Raw genomic sequence first — 24,670 nt, 5'->3', positions numbered from 1 at the left:
CAAAGAAAATGAGCGGAGGTAGGATGGAGGTCCAAACAATCTGAGCTGTGTAACTGTTCCAGTTCTGTCCCTGATTAACTTGAACAAGGCACAACAAAAACTTCCACATCTCCAATCAATTCTGACTGAAAATTTGATACAGTAAAGGCAGTTTTGCTTGTATGTATGGTTCTCCTCCTCCTCTCATAAATTAGAGGAATTAAATGGAATCCACTTCAGGAGCAATACCCTGACAAAAAAGAAAACAAAAAGAAAAAAAAAGAAAGAGGGGAAAAAAAAAGGACAAAAGAGGATGAGTAAATGACTAAACTGCCCACTGCACCAGATTTCCAAACTACTGTCATACCCAGCAACCTTGTACGTAGGGCTGATCTTCAGACCAATTACAGCTGCAGCTGAAATCCATCTGTGTCTGTTTTGCTTTCCAAACCAAGCTGTTTGATAGGCTGAGCCTCCCAAAACAAAAGCCCATCAATCTACCAGACCTGCTGTATGCAAAGACTGAGCAAATGTGTTACAGATGCTGCATCTGAAAGGGGAGTAATCTTTTAAGCACAACTTTTGAACATGTGCACTTGTTATAGGATGCAAAGCGCATTGCTGGCTTCACGGTAGATTAAAAGCTCTTAGCCTAACCAGTGTGAAATATTCTGAGTTATCAGACTATTAAATTAATCCACAAATGAAAGTCAACCACCAAAATTATCCACTAAATGAATTCACTTGTGAAAGTAACAAAAACCGTCCTTAGTTTCGGACCCAACAACTCCTTGAAGCAGCAACATGAAGGAAATGAGTAGTTAATAGACAACATACCCCTTTCACAGCTTCATCCCAAGAACATTCAAGAACATCAGAAGGAGAGGGGGAAAAAAGCAAGTATTTTAACATTACCATTATAAAAAGTATTTAGTCTTCAGCTGCCCTGCTTGACAGAACTCACAAACAGGAATACATTAAAGGTACTCAGAAGAAAAAACTTTCTCAGAGGTTCTACTACATATCAGATTTTTATCAGAGATTTAACTTTTGCAGACTTGTTTCATTCAATGAAGAACTATACTGAACCTAGCGCTGCAAGAAATCAGTCACTAAGTCTTAGAAAAAGTTCTGACCCTAAACCAAATGTCATTTCATTTTCCCATCACTATTAAAGTAGTATCCTAGAAACACTCAGCAGACTGCTCAGGGTTTTTCCCACACCCCTAGGAGCATGGATTCTGCAGGCACAGGTAAGATCACACATCGACTCTGAGATTAGATGTAAAGAAACCAAACTTTTCCATCTCCTTAGAAAGTCAGGAGAATTGTAGAATTAATTTCTTTACAGCCTTCAAGCTCCTCTTTCTTTTATAAAAGCTCCGTCCTTTCAAAAAAAATAACACAGACTAAAATTTGACATGCAATTCCAAATCAGTGCCAACAGCAGCTTTAGACGTTAATTTATGTATCAGAACAATAACCTTTATAAAAAAAACTCTAAAAATTGATAAGGAAAATAGAACTACTTAAAGATAGGAAATGTATTCAGTCGTCATTTCTTCTATCATATGTCTACACTGCTGTACCACCATCTTCTTAAGCAGTGCTTACTCTACTGAGCAATACAAGGTTACAAGATTGAACACAGGTGCAAAACAGAGGTGGCTCCTCATCAAACCCATTTACATGCCACTTTATAGGTGGAACATAAAAGAAGGATTTCTCACCTTCCAAAGCAAGAGGCACATCTCTCCCTCAAATTAGTTATAAAAGATACTTACGCACTACCTGACAGAAACAAGTTTGCTACAATCTTCCAAATAGTACCACAGCACACACATACAAGGATGAGCACAACACTGTTTTAGCACCTTATAACATCCCACAGAATGGGGAGATGCTGGAAAATTTCAATAGCTCTCTGATGCAAGGCAGGAATTCAAGAGAAATCCACTGGGTGTGTTCTCACTCCAGCTGGAAAATTGTAAAACCAATTCAAGAGTAAAGTACTACTCTGAGGTTGACAGGATAAAAATTTTCCAGGTAGCCAGACATTATTACCAGTAAGACCTGCAGCATAATGCCAGAGACTAACATATAAAGGAAAAAATTTCTGTTTTCTTTTGGTGTATTGTGGACTCAAAATTAGACCTATTAATAAAATCACTTTAAATGTCTGCTCTGTCAAAGATAATAGTAATCAAACCTGAAATTCAGAGGTAGCCATAATTCTGAAGGCAGTTTTCCAGACAACAGAATGTTCCTGCTTATTTGCCAGTAAGATTAAATAGAAAAGGCTAATCTTCAAAATAAAAATATATTCTTAAAAGCCACTAAGTCAACTAGTTATGAAGCAATTTTGAGTTTAGAAAAGTAAAAAGCTATCTCCAATCTACTAACAGTAAAAGTACTAACTGGCTTAGGCATTAGGATACGTGTAGAGTTCCATGTATCTGGATTTTGCCATACTTTGTCTGGTGTAAACCTGTTGAATTCCAGCTCTTAGGTCATCCCATATCTGGTCAAGACCGATCTGTTTAAGTCCATGCGGGTTCTGACTCCTATTAGACGACATTTTGTAATTCCTGTAAAGTCTTCCAGTGCAGCAGCCTGAGATCTGGTTATTCCTCCATCAGAATCACAAGTCAAGTAACATTCTAAACCCAGTTGCAGCAGCTCAGTGAGATATTCTTTATATACAAAGAGTGATGTTTCCCAGGAAGATAATCTGCAAAAGAAAAAGAAAATACACACATTATACCAAGTCCAAATTCATTCACACTAAACAAAAAGATACAAAATTAATGATTTCATTGAAACGTTTTCATTTACACAGATGAGAAATCCACGATGGGATCTGAAGTAGCAGAACCAAGGAACATCTTTTGCAATTCAGCAATCCACTACAAAACGTGACTGCTAGTGCCCCGATCTGTCCAAAACCTGTATGGACTTAGGTCAGTGCTGCTGACAACAAAACCCTAATGCTAATAAGAAAAAGTAACAGTAAAAATCTTTACAAGCAGCAGACACTACCCTACTAAATGTTTCCTCCCTATACAACAGCAAAACCCCAGTATTTCCAAACAACTCAGGGCTCTGTGGTAACTCATTGTTTAACAAGAATCCTGATGGATATCCAAGATTATCCAGAACATACTAAAAGTAACTATTTTTCTCTGGTTCTCAGTAACTCTTCCAGACTTTGAGATTCTATTACAGGTAACCTGTAAGTCCAAGGTATTTTGGGAGCAGAGCATTTTTTTAATCTGGTAAACACATGCTTACATTAATTTCCTTGATAAGTAAATGAACACCACTTCTATCAATGTCATCTTACCAGCAAGAGAATATGCAGCCAATAATGGTGGGAAGAAAAAACAACTAACGGGGTGCACAAAATAAAGATCGCATGAATTGTGAATGAAAGCATAAGAAACTAAGAAAATGCACTAGTCTCATGAGTGCTTAAGTGCACAAAAGTTTGGGAGGTAGTAAAAAGATTGTTATCAGTTCATCAGACTCGTAAAACAGACACCTAGAAAGGACTACTGAGAATATCAAGCAGAGAAGATCCATTTTTACACAAGTCCTTAAAAAGATTAAGAAGATATCCGAAAATGACAAAGGAGGTAACACAATTTTAAAAAAATAAACCACAAATAACAGTTGTAATAAGTGAGAACCAACTTACTCTTACGGCAGCCTTTCAATATAAAAAGCAGGCTTATAAGAAAGATGGAGAAAGGTATTTTTACCAGGGACTGTGGTGACAGGACAAGGGTCAATGGTTTTAAATTGAAAGAGGGTAGATTTAGACTGGATATAAGAAGAAATTTTGTTCCATGAGGGTGCTGAGTCACTGGAACAGGTTGCCCAGAGAAGCTGTGGCTGCCCCCTCCCTGGCAGTGTTCAAGGCCAGGTTGGATGGGGCTTTGAGCAACCTGGTTTAGTGGAAGGTGTCCCTACACAAGGCAGGGAGGCTGGACTAGATGATCTTTAAAGGTCCCCTCCAGCCCAAATCATTCTGTGATTCCGTACCCTAGAGCCCATTCACCAAAATACTCAAAACACAGTAAAACACATGAACTTCTATAGTCAATAATACAGCTTTATGACAAACTTCTCCTGTAATGGAGCCTGCCGGACAAGGCTCATATGAACCCTTCCATAATTTCAAGGATAGTATAGGCCGAGAGCTGATAAATCCTATTATTTGTTTTTGACCTTTGAGCAGCAGAAAATAACGATATTCCTCAGGATCTACAGTATGTCATAGGTGCTTTGTCACAGCCACTTCTAGGCTACTGCATGTTCTACTCCAGGTTTCACACTGTTTCAAAGACTAAGTATTCTGTTACACCCTCCCTGAACCCTGCCCGATTATTTGTAGGACTTCTCTTCAGCCTTTTCTCCTTGACTCTAAAAAGACCAGTTAAGATTGAGACGTTTCTTCCATTTTTAGTCAATTACTGTGTCTTACTGCAGTAACGCAGAAGTTGTCACTCCTCATAGTCCTTTACTATCCATCACCCCTAAGTATTTTAATCTCAAGCTCTAAGGAAAAAACAGGGTAGTATTTTCATTATGTCAACCTGAGCAACAAGTACTGTCTCATTTCAGTCAGACATAAACTGCTTCTGTAGCTAATTTTTCTTTTTACACGAGCAACAATTAATCTTCGATTAGATGGAAACCCAAGAATTTAATCAATATATATCTTATAAACCATACACTTAAAATCTAACCTTGCCCTTCTGTTCCTATAATTACAGCAAACTGGTTATTAAAGACACATGGGAATAACGCGTCATCATGCTGAAGTGTAATACAAATCATACCTTGCTTGTATTTAACTTCTTTAATTTCTGGAAATCAAACCTGCTGCAGTACTAGTAACAAGGGACTGTCACGACTGAGCAATGAAAGCCAGAAAGAGCAAAGGTCCACGAGTGGCCATTTGCCTCTGCTGTGGGAAACACTCTGTGCACATTACACACCCATGACCTTGGACTATGATCCTAAGTCAGTATCACAATACGAAGCAAGAAAATTAATTCGATGTTTACAATCCAGGAGAGAAGAAACTTTTTGGTTCCTTAAACTAGGTACTGTTTGAACTCTCGACACAAGCAAGAGAAGTCATGGTTATGAATCTACAACTCTACTACGACTGCAATATGTGTACAAAGTAACTGACCATTACCCTCTTATTAATCTGCAAAAAGCAAGTAGCCTAGAATTAGAGTGCATTTTAGTAAAAATATTTTCACAGAATCAACCAGGTTGGAAGAGACCTCTGGGATCATCGAGTCCAACCATTGCCCTGACACCACCCTGTCAACTAGACCATGGCACTAAGTGCCATCTCCAGGCTTTTCTTAAACACCTCCAGAGATGGTGACTCCACCACCTCCCTGGGCAGCCCCTTCCAATGGCTAATGACCCTTGCTGAGAAGAAATGCTTCCTAATGTCCAACCTGAACCTCCCTTGTCGAAGCTTGAGGCTGTGTCCTCTTGTCCTATCGCTAGGACAAGAGATAGGAGTGGAACATCTCCCTTAAGGGAGTGGAACATCTCCCTTATGAGGAGAGGCTGAGGCAGCTGGGTCTCTTTAGCTTGGAGGAGAGGAGACTGAGGGGTGACCTCATTAATGTTTATAAATATGTAAAGGGCAAGTGTCATGAGGATGGAGCCAGGCTCTTCTCAGTGACATCCCTTGACAGGACAAGGGGCAATGGGTGCAAGCTGGAACACAGGAGGTTCCACATAAATATGAGGAAAAACTTCTTTACGGTGAGGGTGACCGAACACTGGCACAGGCTGCCCAGAGAGGTTGTGGAGTCTCCTTCTCTGGAGACATTCAAAACCCGCCTGGAAGCATTCCTGTGTGATATGGTCTAGGTAATCCTGCCCCGGCAGGGGGATTGGACTAGATGATCTTTCGAGGTCCCTTCCAATCCCTAACATTCTGTGATCGCTAGTTGCCTGGGAGAAGAAGCCGACTCCCACTTCACTACAATCTCCCTTCAGGTAGTTTTGGTGTAACTAATATAAAACACTTCACTCTAAAAGTTCATAACAAAAGGCCAACCCCTTACTAGCCAGCAGAAAGCATAATAACCGTTACACCAGTCCACAACTGGGCCAAGGTCCCTTCCAGGCAGCCCGCAGAGAGGAGCAACAGCTGGGGCTCTTACCCACACATCTCCGCAGGTGCCGATACGAGGCAGGCAGCCACTCTTCCATTCCATCCAGCTGCCCAGTGGATGCAGAGTTTCCCCTCTATGACGATGGAAATATTTAACTTCCTTCTCTAAGCATGTCCTAGTTTTTATGTACCCTGGTGCACCTACAAATACTACCTTCTCCCACAACCTTTTAAAGTCAAAGTGTTCCTCCTTCACACTGTACTAATTTTCACTCCTCTCTCCCCAAAGTAACCCTCTGTATTTAAGTCAGGATGTAGCCACTAAAAACAATGCCATGAGAAAGAACTTAATTTTGATTTTTATTTTCTCGTGGAGTCCGTTACATGTAAATATCTTTTCTTTACAAGCAATAAATTCCACTGCATTTGACAACATTACCTCACCATCCCTTGACTGGCTTCCAATTTGAATTTCACAATTAAAGACATGAATACAGAATGATAGCATCATGTCACTAACTTCCTAGACTCAAATGATTTACTACTACTACTAGTTAGTTACTAGTTAACACAGGAAATAAAGCAATAGATGAATAATGCTATAAACTAATTTTTTTGCAGATTCATTCACGTGCAGAAAACCAGGAAGGTAATTATTAATATATTACCTTAACAGGAGTAAAGCTTCACTACATAAGGATACTTCAACTACAGAAGCGTCTTTAGGAAAGCAACCATTTGTACTTAGTGGTTAAACTAAGCTATGGTGTTACATGTATAGAGAGAGGAGGGGTAAAACGAGCCTTTGTTACTCAGCAGAGTTGTTACACACACCCAGTGAAAATACGAAGTTCTATTTCACACGAAAAGTGTAAGTGTAGTTTTCAAAATTATAGTTGTGATTCACACACAGAAAAACTTTGCTAGGCAAACTTTTCTGGAAGGTCAAATCTGGTCCACAGTAGTTACACTGCACCTCTTTACCCAACGTCCCAATTTTTAAGCTTATAAAGAGGGAGGAAAGGGAGTTTAGAAGTCTGTCATTCCTCAGTTCCCAGGCTGTGTGCAACTGCGAGAGCAAGGTGCCCTCCCAAGAACCATGAATTGCTACAGGTGAATTAAAACCTCAACATTAAGTCATAACCTTCACATCAGTGAGATCTCTCACCTTCCAAAGCGCTGCTGGCAGGACTATGCACAACTCAGTCTTGAACTGACCATCACCGTGGTTTCTAACCCAAACAGATCAAACTTACTTGTGACCGGCTTCATGGACAGGACCACCTGCCCGAGTTGCAACACCCGCTCTGTACCTCCGGACCAGAGAACCCAGACTTCATTATATCTTCAGGACCAGCTATACTGACATGAAAAAAAATTACCCCTGCAGCTTCCAGCTAATATATACACAATCTGATGCAGCACTATGAGTGTCCAAAGCCATTCTATCTTTCAATCCTGCATTCAAGCACTGCAATTAAAACACTGTCAAACAAAACTGTCATTTCTGCCCATGCCGATTGTCAAAAGGACGTAATATTTCTGCCAAAACTTTAGAACAGCCTCCTTGAAGGACAGAAGGAAATGCTATTCCCTCCTTTTCATTACTGGGGGACAAGACACATCTTATATGCAAGGAAACACATCACACTGGAAAACAGTGGGTTTGTTTTTACTGATCGTCTAATAATATACAGTATTTTTTAGATATCTCATCTGATGAAAATGACGTTTATGCCGAATGATGCCTGTAAGAAAATCTGAAAGTCAACCCTACTTTTTTCTAAAACACATAATAAAAAACACCAGATTTCACAGAATCACAGAATCAACCAGGTTGGAAGAGACCTCTGGGATCATCGAGTCCAACCGTTGCCCTGACACCACCCTGTCAACTAGACCATGGCACTAAGTGCCATCTCCAGGCTTTTCTTAAACACCTCCAGAGATTGTGACTCCACCACCTCCCTGGGCAGCCCCTTCCAATGGCTAATGACCCTTTCTGAGAAGAAAGTCTTCCTAATGTCCAACCTGAACCTCCCCTAGCGAAGCATTTACAGCATCTCAAGCCATCTGCTCAAGCGACTACCTCATTTTTACGTCCCAATGCAACATAACTTTCAGCTTCACAGCTACAAGGCCTATGCATCACCTGCTTTTCTCCCACAATTGCTTATTTCTAAACTACAGATTGCAAGATCGCTTACTTCAATAATTACAGATGGAAACTGAAGTTGTCAGCTTCTTGGCCCAGTAAGAACTTACAGGTCCAGAGCCAGGTCTTCCAGCTGACCCAAGAGCCCAGACAGCACTTTTTTAAAGACATAGCAGAGAGGCACAGGACCTAGACTTAGTAATTTCTAAGTATTTTATCCCTTGTCTAATTTCAAACACGAGAACATTCTTGTCATGCCCAATACCATGAGCTAAGGTGACCAGATTTAATCATACTAAAATGAAACACATTACGGAAGAGAAGCAAGTTTCACTAATAAGCTACGGCAGAATGAATGCCATTAAAAACAAGTTCAAAGACCTTTAGTGTTATGAGGTTTTTAAACTTTACACGTGTATTAAAAGTCAGAATTTCACCTCTGTACACTGCCTCAAATCCATTTTCTAAAACTGAATCCAAGTTTCCCAGTAACAAAAGTACAAGTTCATTTGGACGCCGGCTACAGTTTGACATCTTTTGTAAAAATTGGTGCAGTGACCATGTTCACTCAAAGCAAAATATCAGCTCTCTGTGCTGAAAGGATAAAGCATAATAAACATTTATTTCTTGTCTTTTTGAAGCCAAGGATAAGAGTAAGTTTAATACAGCCACACACTTAAAAATAAAATATGAAATTCCTCTTGCCAAACTCTTTCCTCTCCATTTTTCCAGCTTGACTCCTCTAACTTACTCGATCCTGCTCTCCTGATGCTGTATTTCAGCAAGTCTGATACAGAAATTTCACAGGTGCTCTTGTATTCAGCAAACAGCAACACTCAAAAAGGTTCCCAACCAGTTGTACTCCCTCAAAGTCTCTGCTACCTCCACCCTGAGCCAAGGCAACTAGGTTATTTACCCAAGATACGCAACACTGATTGAACCAACGCCATATGACACAAGCAGACAAAAAGTATTTTCAAAAAACTAAAACAGAAGCACATCCAACACTACCTTTATTCTAACACAAATGGTTTGCTTGTTCTTATTTTAAAAACAACTTAAGATATTGGATGCTGGTTTATACTCTAGCTCACATAAATTTCAAAATTGCTACAGTTGAAGTCACGCTAAAGTATTACCATATCAGAATCACAGAATCAACCAGGTTGGAAGAGACCTTTGGGATCATCGAGTCCAACCATTGCCCTGACACCACCCTGTCAACTAGACCATGGCACTAAGTGCCATGTCCAGTCTTTTCTTAAACACATCCAGAGATGGGGACTCCACCACCTCCCTGGGCAGCCCCTTCCAATGTCTAATGACCCTTTCTGAAAAGAAATTCTTCCTAATGTCCAACCTGAACCTCCCCTGGCGAAGCTTGGGGCTGTGTCCTCTTGTCCTATCGCTGGTTGCCTGGGAGAAGAGGCCGACTCCCACTTCACTACAACCTCCCTTCAGGTAGTTGTAGACTGCAATAAGGTCACCTCTGAGCCTCCTCTTCTCCAGGCTAAACAACCCCAGCTCCCTCAGCCGTTCCTCGTAGGTCAGATCAAAATGTTTGGCAAGTTTTTGCCTTACAATAAGCATCCAAAGGCACATGTATTGTTTTCAGTGTTAGGTGTCATACAAAACATACCAAAAAAACAAACCAAACCCTTCTCAACCAAAGAAGTCAATTTATTATTCATATATCCTCTCTTACCAAACATGGACAGTTTCACAAATAGGATGCTGCAAACCTACAAACCAACCATCCTACAAACCAGGCTCAAGATTCCACTTGAAGTCATGCAAACACACACCTTTTCAAAAGGCTTGTAAATGCAAAGTACAGAGCTGAGAACATACCTCCCTCCAGTGCTGGTTAGCCTGGAAGATACAATCTACATGATTAATCAGATATAAGCACTGGGGCACGGTGGGGAGACACTTAAAAACTGTCTTTGCTTTTACTTTTTACTTCTTTGCCTTTACAATTTATCAGCTATTCCTTGGAATTTTTTTTTCAGACTAAAAAATGTCTCTTGAATTCTAAAGGACAAGACCTCCATTCTTGCACACATTTATGTTTGATGGAGTGGAAAGAGACAAGAGTAACAATTCTATTTTGTCCCTATAAACACTTACACTCACAATTTATGATTTCAAAGACACTTGTTAATCCATGTACCTGCAAATTAATTATTTTGTGTTTACTTCACTGCAGTTGAGGTTACCATTATGAGCTCAAAAGTATAATGTAACATAGCTTAGTTGAGTCATGGTCCTGCATGCAACATTTTATAGCACTGATATTTCTGTCCAGAGGTATTTTAGGTCACTAAATATAAAGACTATAAACTAGGCAGGCAGTTTATGCATGTAAAGTGACCCAATCCTTAAAGCAAGACTAGGAGCAAGCATAATGTCCTTAGCACTTTAAATGCTACAAACGTGCAATTTATCAAAATCTGGAGAATCTGTCTAGAGCAGACACTTCCACTGTGCCCCAGCAAAATGAAGCCACAATTACTGTAAAAAACTGTTACTCCAGAAATCATATCAGTACCAGAAAAGAAATATTAGAATCTTTTCTCCCTTTTCAATATCAAAGATATTTAAGGGACAAATTATGCAAATTACAATGTTCAGTTCCTCTGTATTATTACAAAATATTGAGTATACGAGGTCTGAAAAGCTTTAGCTCACCTTATTTTCAAGAGAGTTTAATTCAGTTCATTCATTATGAGAAAAAGGCAGATAGATACACACATGCATACACTCCTCCCTTCCAAAAGCTGACTTTGGGTGGTAAAAGCATACTGTGCAGCATTTTTTTTTAAAAAAGCAGTTTAGTTTAATACCAAGTTGTGTAAACTTGGTGTAAAGTTTGAGCAGTTGCTACTTTACCTCCATGACAATGTCTTCATTCAGGACTTCAGTGTTCTTCCCACATCCCCTCCCCTCTATGTGTTACAGCTCTGATCAATGATATCTAAAGCACTATAAGGAATACACCCCTACATTACTTCATGTGCCAGGGATACAGTTGCCAGCTGAAAAAAATAAAGCAAAACTAAAATGAACATGTCCTTTCTAACCTGAAGGCTCAGGTTTTCCTCTGCTACAAACAGGATGCAGACCCTACAGTGTTTTTTAACTGAGCCTGCAGTGATAACTTTCACCACTTCTTAAAACACTGACTATGCTCAGCTCTTATATCTTGGAAAAAGGAAGACTGCAGACTAGGCAAAGAGCAACGCTCTGTGCAGAGAGAATCAAGCTACGACATGTGTAAACCTTTCTTCCTCCTCTTCAGTATACTCAAGACAAAGGGCCTTGAGCGTTATCACTCTCTCTGGCTTAAATCATATATAGATATAACCTGCATTAAAAAACAAGAACAATCAAATAAACCCCAACAACAACAAAACCCAACAACAAAAACCAAATATACACAAGCCTTGAAGGACAACGTGCATGAAGACTGAGTTCTTGAATCGGCCAGGAAGATGCAGAAAAGGAAAATGAGGGAGGACAAGTCATGGAAACATGATGCTAGATACTCAACATGCCAAGCAGAAGATAGAACAATACACCTTGTTTTTCTTAGAATGAAAAAAAAAAAAAGGAAAATAAAGGCAGCAGTGGGGAGTCGTATCAAATGCAATTTAGCAAGAACAAACACAGAAGACTCTGGAAACTCTGAAATATCTTAGGTGAGTTTAGAGACCCCAATGATCTTGCAAGGACAATTCTTACACATAACTGTTTTCCTAAAAGCTCTTACCAGCCATCAAAACTTTAACTAAAACCAACTTAATAAGCTAAAACACCGCGATCCTACTGATCTCCACCAAGAAAATCTTGGTATGGTCTTACAGTCCACTTCAGACACAGTATGATGGAGAAGAGAAGGCTCCGGGGAGACCTCACAGCAGCCTTCCAGTACCTGAAGGGGGCCTACAGGAAAGCAGGAGAGGGGCTTTTTACAAGGATAAGTAGTAACAGGACGAGGGGGAATGGTTTTAAACTGAAATAGGGTAGATTTAGATTAGATCTCAGGAAGAAATTCCTTACTGTGAGGGTGGTGAGACACTGGCACAGGTTGCCCAGAGAAGTTGTGGCTGCCCCCTCCCTGGCAGTGTTCAAGGCCAGGCTGGATGAGGCTTTGAGCAACCTGGTCTAGTGGAAGGTGTCCCTGCCTGTGGCAGGGGGGTTGGAACTAGATGATCTTTAAGGTCCCTTCCAACCCAAACCATTCTAGGATTCTACGATCTCCACCAGAATCTGCAGGGCAAGCCTCTGAACCCTGACACAAATCCCCCTCCACTATAACAGCACTTAGTGCACCACAACATACACTTTTATACTGACCTGTTAGACACAACCAGGAGTTTTCACCTGTTTCATGTTTCCGTACAAGGTTTTCTCATGCCCTTGGAAGGTGGCAATTCTTATCAGTAACTTTAAAAAGTACTAACGTTAACAAGCGTAAAACAATCCTGGCTGGAATCTCTTCCCAGCAGCTTGCTAATTTTACAGCATCTTCCATCTTGCTACTTTTGCAAGAGCTCAACTGACCAAGGCAATGCAGTTTGCCACTTCAATTTATAAATAAAGATTACGGTCACACCGATTCGTCTTGCAAACAGTCTGACATTTTCAGATGTTCAAATATACCACAAGAGCATGGCTTAAATTCTGAAGAGCTTCCTCCTATAATCACCTTCATGCTAATGTTTCATTCAGAAGCAAGGACAATTGCAACCATCATATAGTAAAAACAGTCTACAAATCAAGGTGTTTTCGGCCACAACAACCCCCTGCAGTGCAACAGGCTGGGGGAAGAGTGGTTAGAAAGCGGCCCGGTGGAAAGAGACCTGGGGGTGCTGATCGACAGCTGGCTAAACATGAGCCAGCAGTGTGCCCAGGTGGCCAAGAAGGCCAGTGGCATCCTGGCCCCTATTAGGAATAGTGTAGCCAGCCGGGCTAGGGAAGTGATCATCCCTCTCTACTCGGCACTGGTGAGGCCGCACCTTGAATCCTGTGTCCAGTTCTGGGCCCCGCACTTCAGGAAAGATGTTGAGGTGTTGGAGCGAGTCCAGAGGAGGGCGACCAAGCTGGTGAAGGGTCTGACCTACAAGAAACAGTTGAGGGAGCTGGGGTTGTTTAGCCTGGAGAAGAGGAGGCTCAGAGGTGACCTTAGTGCAGTCTACAACTACCTGAAGGGAGGTTGTAGTGAAGTGGGAGTCAGCCTCTTCTCCTGGGCAACTAGCGATAGGACAAGAGGACACAGCCTCAAGCTTGGCCAGGGGAGGTTCAGGTTGGACATGAGGAAGAATTTCTTCTCAGAAAGGGTCATTAGCCATTGGAACGGGCTGCCCAGGGAGGTGGTGGAGTCACCGTCTCTGGATGTGTTTAAGAAAAGACTGGACATGGCACTTAGTGCCCTGGTCTAGTTGACATGGTGGTGTCAGGGGAACGGTTGGACTCGATGATCCCAGAGGGCTCTTCCAACCTGGTTGATTCTGTGATTCTGTCTGTTGCAGTTACTCACATTCATTTCCTGCGTGTGACAAAATCACTACCCTGCCAAAGCTGCCCCCTTCTACCTTTTTTTTTTAAATCAGGTCTACATTGAGTGCACAGACATATCTGCTAGCAATCCAGATCCCTGCTATGGTATAATGCTGCAAACACCATTAGCAATCAACAGTACAGCTCCTACATATTTCATCCAGATGCCTAAATATTGACAAGACACACTTACTTCCACAGCCAGCAAGAACGAGAACTTTCTCATTAAAGTCTAGAAAGGGATTCATACATTATTTTTCTCGTTCAACTGCGAAATCTGAACTATAACAGCCTTAACTCATAGCAAAGAATTTACATCTCACAAAAAGTTAGTTCCGCACAAATTCATTATCATTTTCAGCAGTTTTTAAACCAGTTTTGACCTCCAATGACTGCAACAGGCAAGTCTGGTACAGAAGTTTAACTTAACGTTGTAAAAGTGAAAACTGATGCACGTCCCTACCTGCCACCCTTAAATCCTGCTTCTTGTTGCTTTAGCTTGCACCATTAAGTTTTAAAGCTAAGCCTGCATTAGAACCTTACAAAATCAATTTAATTATTTAATCATACACGTTTTGATTTTATACTACTCCTATTAGTGATGGCACTCTAGCAAAGGCACACTTTAGCAATAACAAAACTTCCCAAGTTATCTTTCAAAAAAGCACAGTAAGAATGGTCTGTTTTCTTAAGAAAATGTAGAAATTTTTAAAAAGTGTTTTCAATTTTGCAGTGAAAATTTTCTCCTTTGGCTACGCAGAAGCAAGCAGAACTTTGCCCATGACATTATTACCAGGAAAAGCAAGATGGAAAGACTAGTAGCTAACAAAACAAGAGCTATTTCTATAACCCTCTTTTTTCCCCTCAATTCAGTCCTCCAAACTTTAGATAAAACTTCCAGATGACAGTCTCCACTGCTGTGAGACTAGAGGAGCTTGCAAATTTAAATATGAAATTAAGTTTAAATTACAGAGCAAAACAGGGTGAACTAAGGTCACCCCAGCAGCCTTACTTCTGAACTCTAATCCACATTAAGATATTGTCCAACCTTAAACACACAAAGCAACAAAAAGCCAAGTTACATCAGATGCAAATTAAAAATATAAACAAGAAGTTTCTGAGTTCAGCTATGGATGAAATTGCATTCCTAATAACCCAAATTCTTGTAGCTCTCTGCTTTGAATTTAAAAAATTAACTTTTGTCTACCTTGTATATTAATGAATCAAATACATCTGGGTCCCAGTAGCAAAACCACCAGTATCTCCATAAAAATGGGAGAAGAGAAGCATGTGCGTGTCTTCAAAAGATCAGCACATTACCAGAGCAGAGTGAGAAGCTGCTCACACTGCAAAAACTTTTGATCATCATGATCCTCACCATCCCATGTGTGAAGAAAAAGTTTCCATTCCTCCTTCACAGTAACACCAAGTTTGAGACACATAGCAACATTAACTAGAGCAAATCTAATGAAATCCAAAGACAAGGAACATTTTATATCACCTTTATGTACTTCTAATTTAAAGAAAAACAGAAGTCGATGGTATTGAACTGATATTCGAATCTAGCACATAACTGGATTCAGAGAAAATGTATTTGATCCTTTATTCTTAGTACTGATGTCAAGCAATGCCTCGTACCTACTAGACCAAGCTACAGCAGGGAACCTTCTGACTCCAAGACCAGAACAATCAAAAGAGGAAGAAAAGGAAGTAACATTAATTTTTCACGAGTTTTTGGAAGAACATCACATCAAAGTTATACTGTTTATTCAGGAATCACAGAATGGTTTGGGTTGCAAGTGACCATTAAATATCATCTAGTTCCAACCCCCCACCACAGGTAGGGACATCTTTCACTAGACCAGGTTGCTCCAAGCCCCATCCAACCTGGCCTTAAACACTTCCAGGGAGGGGGCATCCACAACTTCTCTGGGCAACCTGGTCTAGTGTCTCATCACCCTCATAGTAAAGAAGGTCTTATGTCCAATCTAAATCTACCCTCTTTCAGTTTAAAACCTTTTCCCCTTGTCCTGTCACCTGCTAAAAAGTCTCTCACCATCTTTCTTATAAGCCCCCTTCAAGTACTGAAAGGCCTCAATAAGGTCTCCCTGAAGCCTTCTCTTCTCCAGGCTGAACAACCCCAACTCTCTCCATAGGTGAGGTGTTCCAGCCCTCTGATCATTTTTGTGGCCCTCCTCTGGACCTGCTCTAACAGGTCCACGTCTGTCTTGTGCTACAGGCCCCAGAGCTGGATGCAGTACTCCAGATGGGGTCTCATGAGAGCAGAACAGAGGGTGAGAATCACCTCCCTCAACCTGCTGGTTGTCCAGGATACAATTGGCAAAGAAGGTCGGGCAGTCTTGAGGATAAAGTACAGGAGATCCCAACTGTGGCAAAAAATTTACATTCACTCTATACCAGTTTCCTGAAGTGCAAAAAGGAATCAATATTTTCCTATTTTCACAGTAGCTTTCATTCATTTTTTTCAAGGCTCACAGATGAAGAGGTATTTGAAAAATGTTACATTAAATAAAGTGGAATGTAATGTGTGTTTGGTTTATTTAAAAAAAATATATTTGATTTTGACCTGTATCATTTATAAGAAGAGGTGAGGTAGCAACATGAAGCAGTTCACTGTTGTGGCGTCAGAGGTTCTGTGGGTAAAAAGAAAACTGTCAGAAAATTACCCACTGGGACACACATTATCTCCTAAACCAGTGCTTTTCCCAGTAGCTGTACTGCAACCGTTCCCTGATTTAACCTCATGTAACTTACTCATGTCGGATAATGCAACAAGTGTTCAGATCTGACAAGATTCCATCTCTGTAGTTACGTTAACTACAAGTTGTAGCATTACAGCAGGGCACATCAGCTCAGGACAATTTTATTACCAAGTCATTTAGTCATGTCTGTAACAGGTCTGAACAGCAGTGTTGTAGAAACATCAATAGTCAACCTGTAGTAGTTCTTCCATTGAAAAGCCTACAACTCCTATAATAAAATAGCTAGTTACTTATGTAGACAAGCTCAACAGCTCGCTCTAATTTTCCAGCCGTTTTCTTGCCTTTTCCTTACTGAAAATTCTCCCTTAACAAGAGAAACCCAATGGTCTCTGTGACAATTTTTTTAAAAAAATGGTAGTTTAAGTTTGCATGCTGTACAGGTTACAACTTTTACCCAGGCCTCTACACGTTGGTTCCAACAACTGTTCCTTTACATGGAGATTATCTTGAAAAATACAGTAATTAAAAAGTTATTAGTTTACTCTTGCCACAAAAAACAATGCTAGCACCTAAGTAGTTGGTTTAAAGCAAGTTCATGCATTCCTAAAGCACATGCAGAACTTCCAAGACCAAATTTTCCACTCTTCTGGCTCTGTGCAGCAGAAAGACTGTATCGACCTGCAGGCTGCTGGCACTGCCTGCATACAGCCTCCTGGCACGACCATCCAAGTGGGACACCCACCCTGTTTTCCTCCTGATGCACCCAGACAGACCCTATCGGCCAGCATGGCAAGGACAACAGCACAGCCATGTTGTCGCAAAGCAGCACTCATCCAGCCACCCTACACTTTAATCTGATTCTGCCCTCAGCAAGTCAGAAAATCCTGGTTGAAAAGCGTAGTATGCATGACATCGGTATCCACCTGCAACACACCAACAAGCTCTTGTTAGAACAAGCCCCTCACTTCACATTCACGATACAAATGGTATAAGCGGTGTAAGCGCAAGTGGGACATCTTTAAAGCTGTTTCATCCACGAGGTTGGGTTTTTTTTTTAAAAAAAAAACCAAACCTCAATGCCAAGAGAGAAGATTCCAGGTATATCCAACTCACACAACCACTGACACCCAGGATGTGACTCATCGTTAAGCTAGGCCCTCCTGAAATAATTGTGACTACACAAAACTAGACGCTAGTTGAGAAACTCAACAGATGAAAAGCAGTACTCTGAGATCTTAACATACCAGTTGTAAGAAAACACTTTTTAAGCTGAATATCTGAGATAACTTTCTCAAAGGACTCAGTATTGTTCTTATAACAATACAACTAGAATGTAAAACCTTACACCAAGACTAAGAGAAATTCAAAAAAGCCACCCCCAAATCCATATCCAAACAAGGGTGTGCATAAATTTAGTTTCAATTAATTTAAATTATTTAAATTAAAGCAATGTGATTTTCTCATGCTGACAGTCTAAGTAACAGGCCCAAGTCATAAGGCAAGTTCAAACCAGTGTAAAAAGGACTAAGGTGGAAGAAGAATCATTGAGTTAAGCCAGCACAACTGTTCTGTCAGCCAAGGAGTGAGGTGCAGATGCCTGATTTAGGTGCCTAAACTAAGAAACTGTCCTCTACATGATACCTGGATAGGTTCCTCCAGAGGGGTAATTCAGATCAGGAGCCTAGTTCAGTTGCTCTGAGCTGCTGTGGAATTACTAGGATCTGTGTGTACCCAGCTGAGAAAATAAGAAGCTGTTAATGCCAGGCATCGAACCTAGATTCTAGAGTTAGGTGTATGAATTACTGCTGAGATCAAATGTGCTCCCCGTGCCTCCATGGGACAACTACGTCCAGTGTTTCAATTGCACCTCAAATATATAGTGATGATATGACTGTGAAATGTAACCAATCTTAAGAACCAAAGCAACTAAGAAACAGGTAAAATAAGAAGCTGGGCAACAAATACTGAGAAACAAGAGTCACAAAGCAGAGGGAAAAGGCTTCTTTCTAGTAGAGTCACCAGCTGAGACATGAAGTGTCAGTACAACACAGACAACCATCAAGACACAACATTACAGCATTCACTGTGAGCATCTCTGGAGTAAAAGCTATGCACCATAGTACCTATGAAGTATCTTACTACTTCCCCAAAGAGGATGCATCCCAAACACACTCCATATCAACCAACTCACAATATGGTATTACAAACAATACTTGGCCTAATTTCAGTTACATGGCCACTAGGTATTTCTGGTCCCCACAGACCATTCCTCCTACTCCTGCCAGAAGGATTTCCAAGACAGACTTTTTCTTCCCAGACTAGCATCAGGGTATGTGCGTGTATTAAGGGAGAGGTATATGATTATATATGAACACGTATATTGGGGGAAAGGTTGTTGAGGAAGTCAGTAACAAAACAAATGAAAACTAAATAAGGTAAAACAAGTAAATAATTTGTGTCCTCTTAGTGCTGACTGACAAGTACACAGATAACCTAGGGTTAAATTTCCTTCTCCTCGAAGGCACAGCTGGAGGATTTAAATACCAAGTGGGGGAGACACCATGTGAGTCTACAAAGGAAAAGAGTATGTGGAAAGGAAAGAGTATTAGGTGAGATCACAAGGAAGGTTTTAACGACAGGAAAATAAGATCAAAAGGGCAAAAAAACATGGTGAAGGAAATAATTATTGTGAGGAAGAAAACTGAAAGGAGAAAGGTAATTGGGGGGATAACGATGGTGATGCAGTATAACTTGAAGAGGAAATAAGAAGGATGGGAAAAGGATCCCAGTAAGGACACCGTTAGCTTTCAGTGGCAAAGTTACTGGGGAAACAAACGAGGTGATTATTTGCAACGACAAAAAACTACAGGACTAGTCATCTGGATTGAGGCAATAAATGCACGAACAGACAGATAAAAGGTTACAGGGGGCACCTTCTCTGGTAAGGCCGCAACAGTAGGTGGCAACAAGGGGAAGCCTCGTGCACAGTCCTTGCCAGCGAGAGAAACGTGGAGAAGGTGACAAGGAGGAGCAGAAAATATCCCCCAGCAGCCACGACGGTGCTGGGGACACAGGAGAATTTCTCTAGGTATAACCACACAGCTCCTAGATAGACCTCAGTGTCACTAGGCTCAGGGGATGGCTGGGATACGAGAGGGTGCAAGAAAATGGCACAGAGAAGGGCAGGGAGGACGGAACGCAGATGAACATCCCAAACCAGTGCCCAGTGAGGAGGTTATGGGCGAAAAGCTCATGAGAAGAGAGCAGAGGCCTGGGACGAGCAGGGACTGGGATGGCTGGGGTGGGCAGACCGGGGAGCAGAGCGAGGGCACGGGGCTGCGGGAGGACAGGCCCGAGGTCTAAGAGCCCGCGGGGAAGGAGGGAGGAAAGAGAGGGGCAGCCACCGAGACGACCCCGGCCGCAACGGGGCCGCGGTCACGGAGGGAGGGCAGGGAGGCGGAAGGGAGTGCCGGGCCCGGCCGGGTCTGCGCGGGGAGGGAGGGCGCGGGCAGGCCGGCAGCGACAGATCCAGCGGGGCCGCGGCAGCCGGCGGGGCGGGCTCCGGCGTCCCAACGGGGGCGATGCATTCGGAGTGCGCAGTTAGCGGCCTCCCCGCCCCGGCCCGGCCCGCGGCTCCTGGGGCCGGAGCTGCGAGCGGGCCGGACAACAGCTCCCGCCACCTCCGTCGCTCCGGAGCAGGTGCGCGCCCCGGAGAAGAAAGGCGGGCGGGCGGGCGCGCAGGCCGGGCAGGCCGGGCCCGGCCTCCCCTTCCCCCGCTCCCGCTCCCCGCGGCGTGACTCAGTGCCGGGCCCCGCTCCGCCAGGCCCGCGCCGCCTCGGCCTAGCGGGGCGGCCGCCTCCTCCCGGCACGGGCCCGGCCCGGCCTCGCTGCGACACAACGCCGCGGCCTCCGCGCACTCACCAGCATCGCGCGTCCCGCAGAGTCAGGCCGCGTCCGCCCGCCCCTTCCGCCTCCGCCAGGCCCGGATCTGCCGCCGCCTCCCCCCAGCGCGGCCCCGAGAGCGCGGAGGCGCCGCCCCTCGCCGCCCGCCCCGCCCCGGCCCGTCTCGGCCCGCCCTGGCCCACGGGGCGGGGTGGCCCTGCCACCGGCGGGGAGGAGCTGAGGGCTGCGGCTGACAGCGCCGGGAGGTACCGGCCGCTCCCTCCTCTCCGGTGAAGGCGGGCTGGGGTCGCTGCGAGGGAGGGGGCCGGCAGAGCTCGGGGTGACCTGAGCCCGGCCGCCTTCTCGGCCGCTCCATCCCTCGCCCCTCAGGAGAAGAGCTGGGGCAGGCCGGGGCCTGGCCCAGCCGTCAGCCGCGCTGGGGCTACCCTGGCCGCCGGCTCCCGGCAGAGGTTAGCGGGCCCCTTCGCAGGGCCTGCCCGCCGGCATGAGCCCGCCGGGGCCCGGAGGACAGTGGCGCGGGCGGTGGCCAGCCGACTGCCATGGCCCCTGCCCTGCCCCAGGGGTCATCGCACCGATCCCCCCAAAGTTAGTCTAGTGCCAGAAGAGCTGTCTGATGTGTTTTGGGATGACACCATTAGACGTGATCAGACTTTCATCCAACCATAACTAAGCAGCCGCTTTTGTATTTATGAAAAACGTGGGTTTCTGGTGTGTCCTGGGCATACTGAGCTGCACCAGACCTCGTCTCGGAGCCCCAGTGGGTGACAGCCGGGCGTTAACAGCTTGTCCTTGTCCAGCAAGCATCAAACCACGCTGCGAGGCTCTCCTCTGAATTACACACGTCAAGAGTCATTACCTTGAGGTGAATATTGCATTGAAAACTTTGCTGGTGATCAAAGTGCGGCCTGCAGTAAGAACATAGTTAGAAATCTTTCTGTAATCGTGAATTTTAGATTAATAAGAAAACAACTTGGAAAACAACATTGCAGAGAGAAGAACAGGGTAGAAGTTGAAAGAAAGTTTTGTTGTTCAGCCGTGAGCTGGTTGGAAGTTGTGTGACGGTATTTGGTCTGACTGATTTAGGGATAAGTAGTTACATGAACCTGTTTGCAATCTATGAACAAATTTAAGCAAATATACCTAGTGTAGGTAACTTTAATTTATGGTGATAAAATATAAACTTCCTGGCATATTTGCATCACTTTTATGTGGATTGCATGTGGGGCAGTTAATTTTTCTTTGTAACAGTATGAAATAGATGATACAAAATCATACTAAAATTAAGACAGGTTTCAGAAAAGTAATGTTTTGGAGTCAGTCCTGTCTTATTTATTTCTGAGGACTGTGGAATTATACTGCTGGAGCTGTGCTGAAAAGGAAAAGAACAAGGTTTGCATATCCTTGGTATTATGCTGTGTCGAGGTTCTCTGCACTGTACTCCCACAAACCATGCTGATTTTCCCTGTGGAGATTGATTCAGATTCTGATCCAAATTATACCAGAAGACATTTAAAGGAACTCAAATGAGGTCATAAAAAGTTCTTATCCTTTACATTAGTTATGAGTTCAACCCCGAAAATGCAGTAGCTTCATAGGAAAGGAAAGAGAAACAGGGAAGCAACAGGAAGAAACAGAAGATTTCTTTACTCTGCAAAATGCTTCACTGGTTCCACCAGCTGTATACCAGCTTGGAAAACTGGCCTTCTCAAAGCTAATGACCCTTAGTCACCTCAGTGCTTGAAAAATTATTTCCCTGTATAATAATGCCTGAAGTGGACACAAGCAAAGTTGACACAGCTCTTCGAATGAAACAATGCTGGCTAAGCACCAGAGAAGCACTGTCTGAGGAACTGTCTCAGTCAGCTGGGTGGCATCGCAACGCTTATATTAATTTCGCCCGTGTAGACATACTTTGCAAATACCATTCCTAGGCATGACTAAATTTCTGGCTTGCTAATGTATGTGAGTTGTACTGGAGGAGAGTTTGTGTTAGTCATGCTGGATGCTGCGTCAGCATGGCCAGTTCTGCGTGGTGTGTCAAAGACTGGAGAGAGTGAGGGCAAATGAAATAGTCCGTGGCAGCCAGGAACCAAATCCAAAGGAGGGTGGACTGATTTTTCAGTCTTGGAAAGTAAGTTTTAATGCTGTATTATACAGCAGTTGCATTTACACAGAGGTAAAGCCATCATTGTTTTAAAATCCTAAAACAAGGGGACAATAGAGCCAGCGATAAGCAAGGAAAGTGGAAGAGAAATGACAGGAAGGGAAGAAAATACGGGGAGAAGGAAGGTCTGAATTAGCACCATCCTGCACCAGACGGGGTTTTTTCACTTTTGTGATTAACTGCAGTACAAGCTTGAGATCTGACAGTTCAGTGTTGAAGGTTTGTTTCTTTTTTTTTTTCCTAGGGTTGCATTATGATTTGTGTACACTTTAAAGAGGCGAGGCACAGTTCTATGGTTTTATTCATCATGGTGATAGCTCAGTTGGCGCTCTGAAAAGGTAAGCCATGAAAAAATCCTCACTAGGTGATTTAGACGTGGTGCATAACACGGCTCATTCATACATCCATTGAAAGAATTCCAATATCAGGATCAGTGGTCACAGAGAGAAAAGGGAATTGAAAGTCAAAATAAATATTACCAAATTACTCATAGCAGGATGGCTAATGCATTTTAAATTGTCCAATGGAATTATGTACTTCGCATGAAAGGAGAGAAGCTTCCCCTAGAGACTGTGGCAGCCAAAATTTCAAGGACAGATTTCATGAGAGAAATCCATTCTGTTTTTACTGAAGTGAGTTTGCAGTGCTGTTGAGAGGGACCTGTTTTGAAAGTAACCTGCAGGTTTTGTTCTTGTTGCATCAGCAATGAATCAGCGCCACATCAAGCAAGAAAATTATCATGACAATGTTTGCTGTCGGTGCGAGTAGGAAGCTCTGCTGGCAAAGAGGAAAAACCTGAGTCATTCAAAGACACAGAGGTGCAGTTGCTGCTAGTTTATTACTACTGTCAGGAGGCTGGACGGACAGGGAGGGATACTTTCCCTTGTAATTATATCTACAGTGATTGTCTGAAAACAATCTCCTGATAAATCTCCCAGTAAACATGCAAAAAAGTTTGAGTGGTGTTTCCTAAACATCTGCTTTTAAGCCTATGGGTTTTCATCAAATTTGATGCCAGCGTGTTACGACATTTTCCTTCTTTGTGGAAAGGAACTCCCTGAACACCAGGGTAGAGGTTATCACATGCCTGACTGGGAGACCCTGGCAGTGGTGTAACTGAAATACTCAGATCCCTAGGTAAAGAATTCCCGTAGTCCAAAAGCTATTTTAGTTCTGCACAGGGGCAGGCACCACCAGCTCTGACTCACACACCTGAATCTGCTATGAGGAAGGGTGGATGTCTGGAAGCCTTTTTTGCATTTGTTTCCAACTAGTTGTGGTGAGCACAGCACACTTTCTTCACTGTCCTTCTTCCTTGAGAATGGATGAAGGCTCCTCAGAAATTTAATAGAGCCAAATGCTATCAGACTTACTCCCAAATCCATTTTTTGGAGCCTGAAAGCCAAAATTTCACAGGTAATATTTTTACAAGGTATGGCTATAGCTGAGAGGTGCCCTCAGCTCTGGAATTTTTTTGTATTGGGGAGCAAAGTGTACATGAATATGATGGATTTAAACTGAAGTGATTGTATATATGTTGTACATCTCTCACACATATAAAAATCTGTTCCAAAGCGTAAGTGAGAATGCCTGAGTGAAAATAACGAGGTTCAGCAAAAGGTGATCAGTCAAACTTCCAGGGATGTTGTGTGATATATTTTAAGTGCATGCTTGAGTAAAGATTTTTCTTGCTACAAGTCAGAACAACGTGTTTGAAATTTATCCTGCAACCTGTTAAAGAGGCACGGTGTTTTCTGGATACTCTGCATTTACACAGTGGCTAAGGACCCCTTAATGCATGGTTTTTTTCATCTTACTTCATAGCCAGAATACCGGGTACCCAGTCATACATCACCAAATCTCAATGGCAGATACTGTTTCCAAATATCCGAGAGATTGAGGCCAACTTTCAGTCTTTGTGTATCAAAAGCATGTACCAGAAGAGATCTTTTATGCATCTCATACATTCTTGTAAGCTGGATTATCACAACTATATTCTTCTACCTCCAGGAAGCAGCTTAAAACATTTT

At 42.8% G+C, this 24,670-nt stretch overlaps 1 protein-coding gene across 2 annotated transcripts in view; it reads right to left on the bottom strand.

The window, feature by feature from the left end:
* CUL1 (cullin 1) overlaps nt 1-20,551 on the bottom strand; it is a 53,867-nt gene extending 33,316 nt beyond the window's left edge. The window contains exons 1-2 of one of the 2 annotated variants that reach the window (XM_068396516.1): nt 20,495-20,551; nt 2,418-2,710 (exon numbers count right to left, since the gene is read on the bottom strand). In XM_068396516.1, the coding sequence (XP_068252617.1) occupies nt 2,418-2,557 (140 nt within the window). In that variant the 5' untranslated portion in view covers nt 2,558-2,710; nt 20,495-20,551. Of the gene's footprint in view, nt 1-2,417; nt 2,711-16,437; nt 16,509-20,494 lie in introns of those variants that run through there. The other variant, XM_068396517.1, reaches the window with a different exon arrangement.
* Between the last annotated feature and the right edge of the window lie 4,119 nt (nt 20,552-24,670).

The sequence above is a fragment of the Nyctibius grandis genome, chromosome 3 (assembly GCF_013368605.1).
Source record: "Nyctibius grandis isolate bNycGra1 chromosome 3, bNycGra1.pri, whole genome shotgun sequence".
NCBI classification, from domain to species: domain Eukaryota; kingdom Metazoa; phylum Chordata; class Aves; order Nyctibiiformes; family Nyctibiidae; genus Nyctibius; species Nyctibius grandis.
This window is presented reverse-complemented; position numbering and strand designations above follow the sequence as displayed.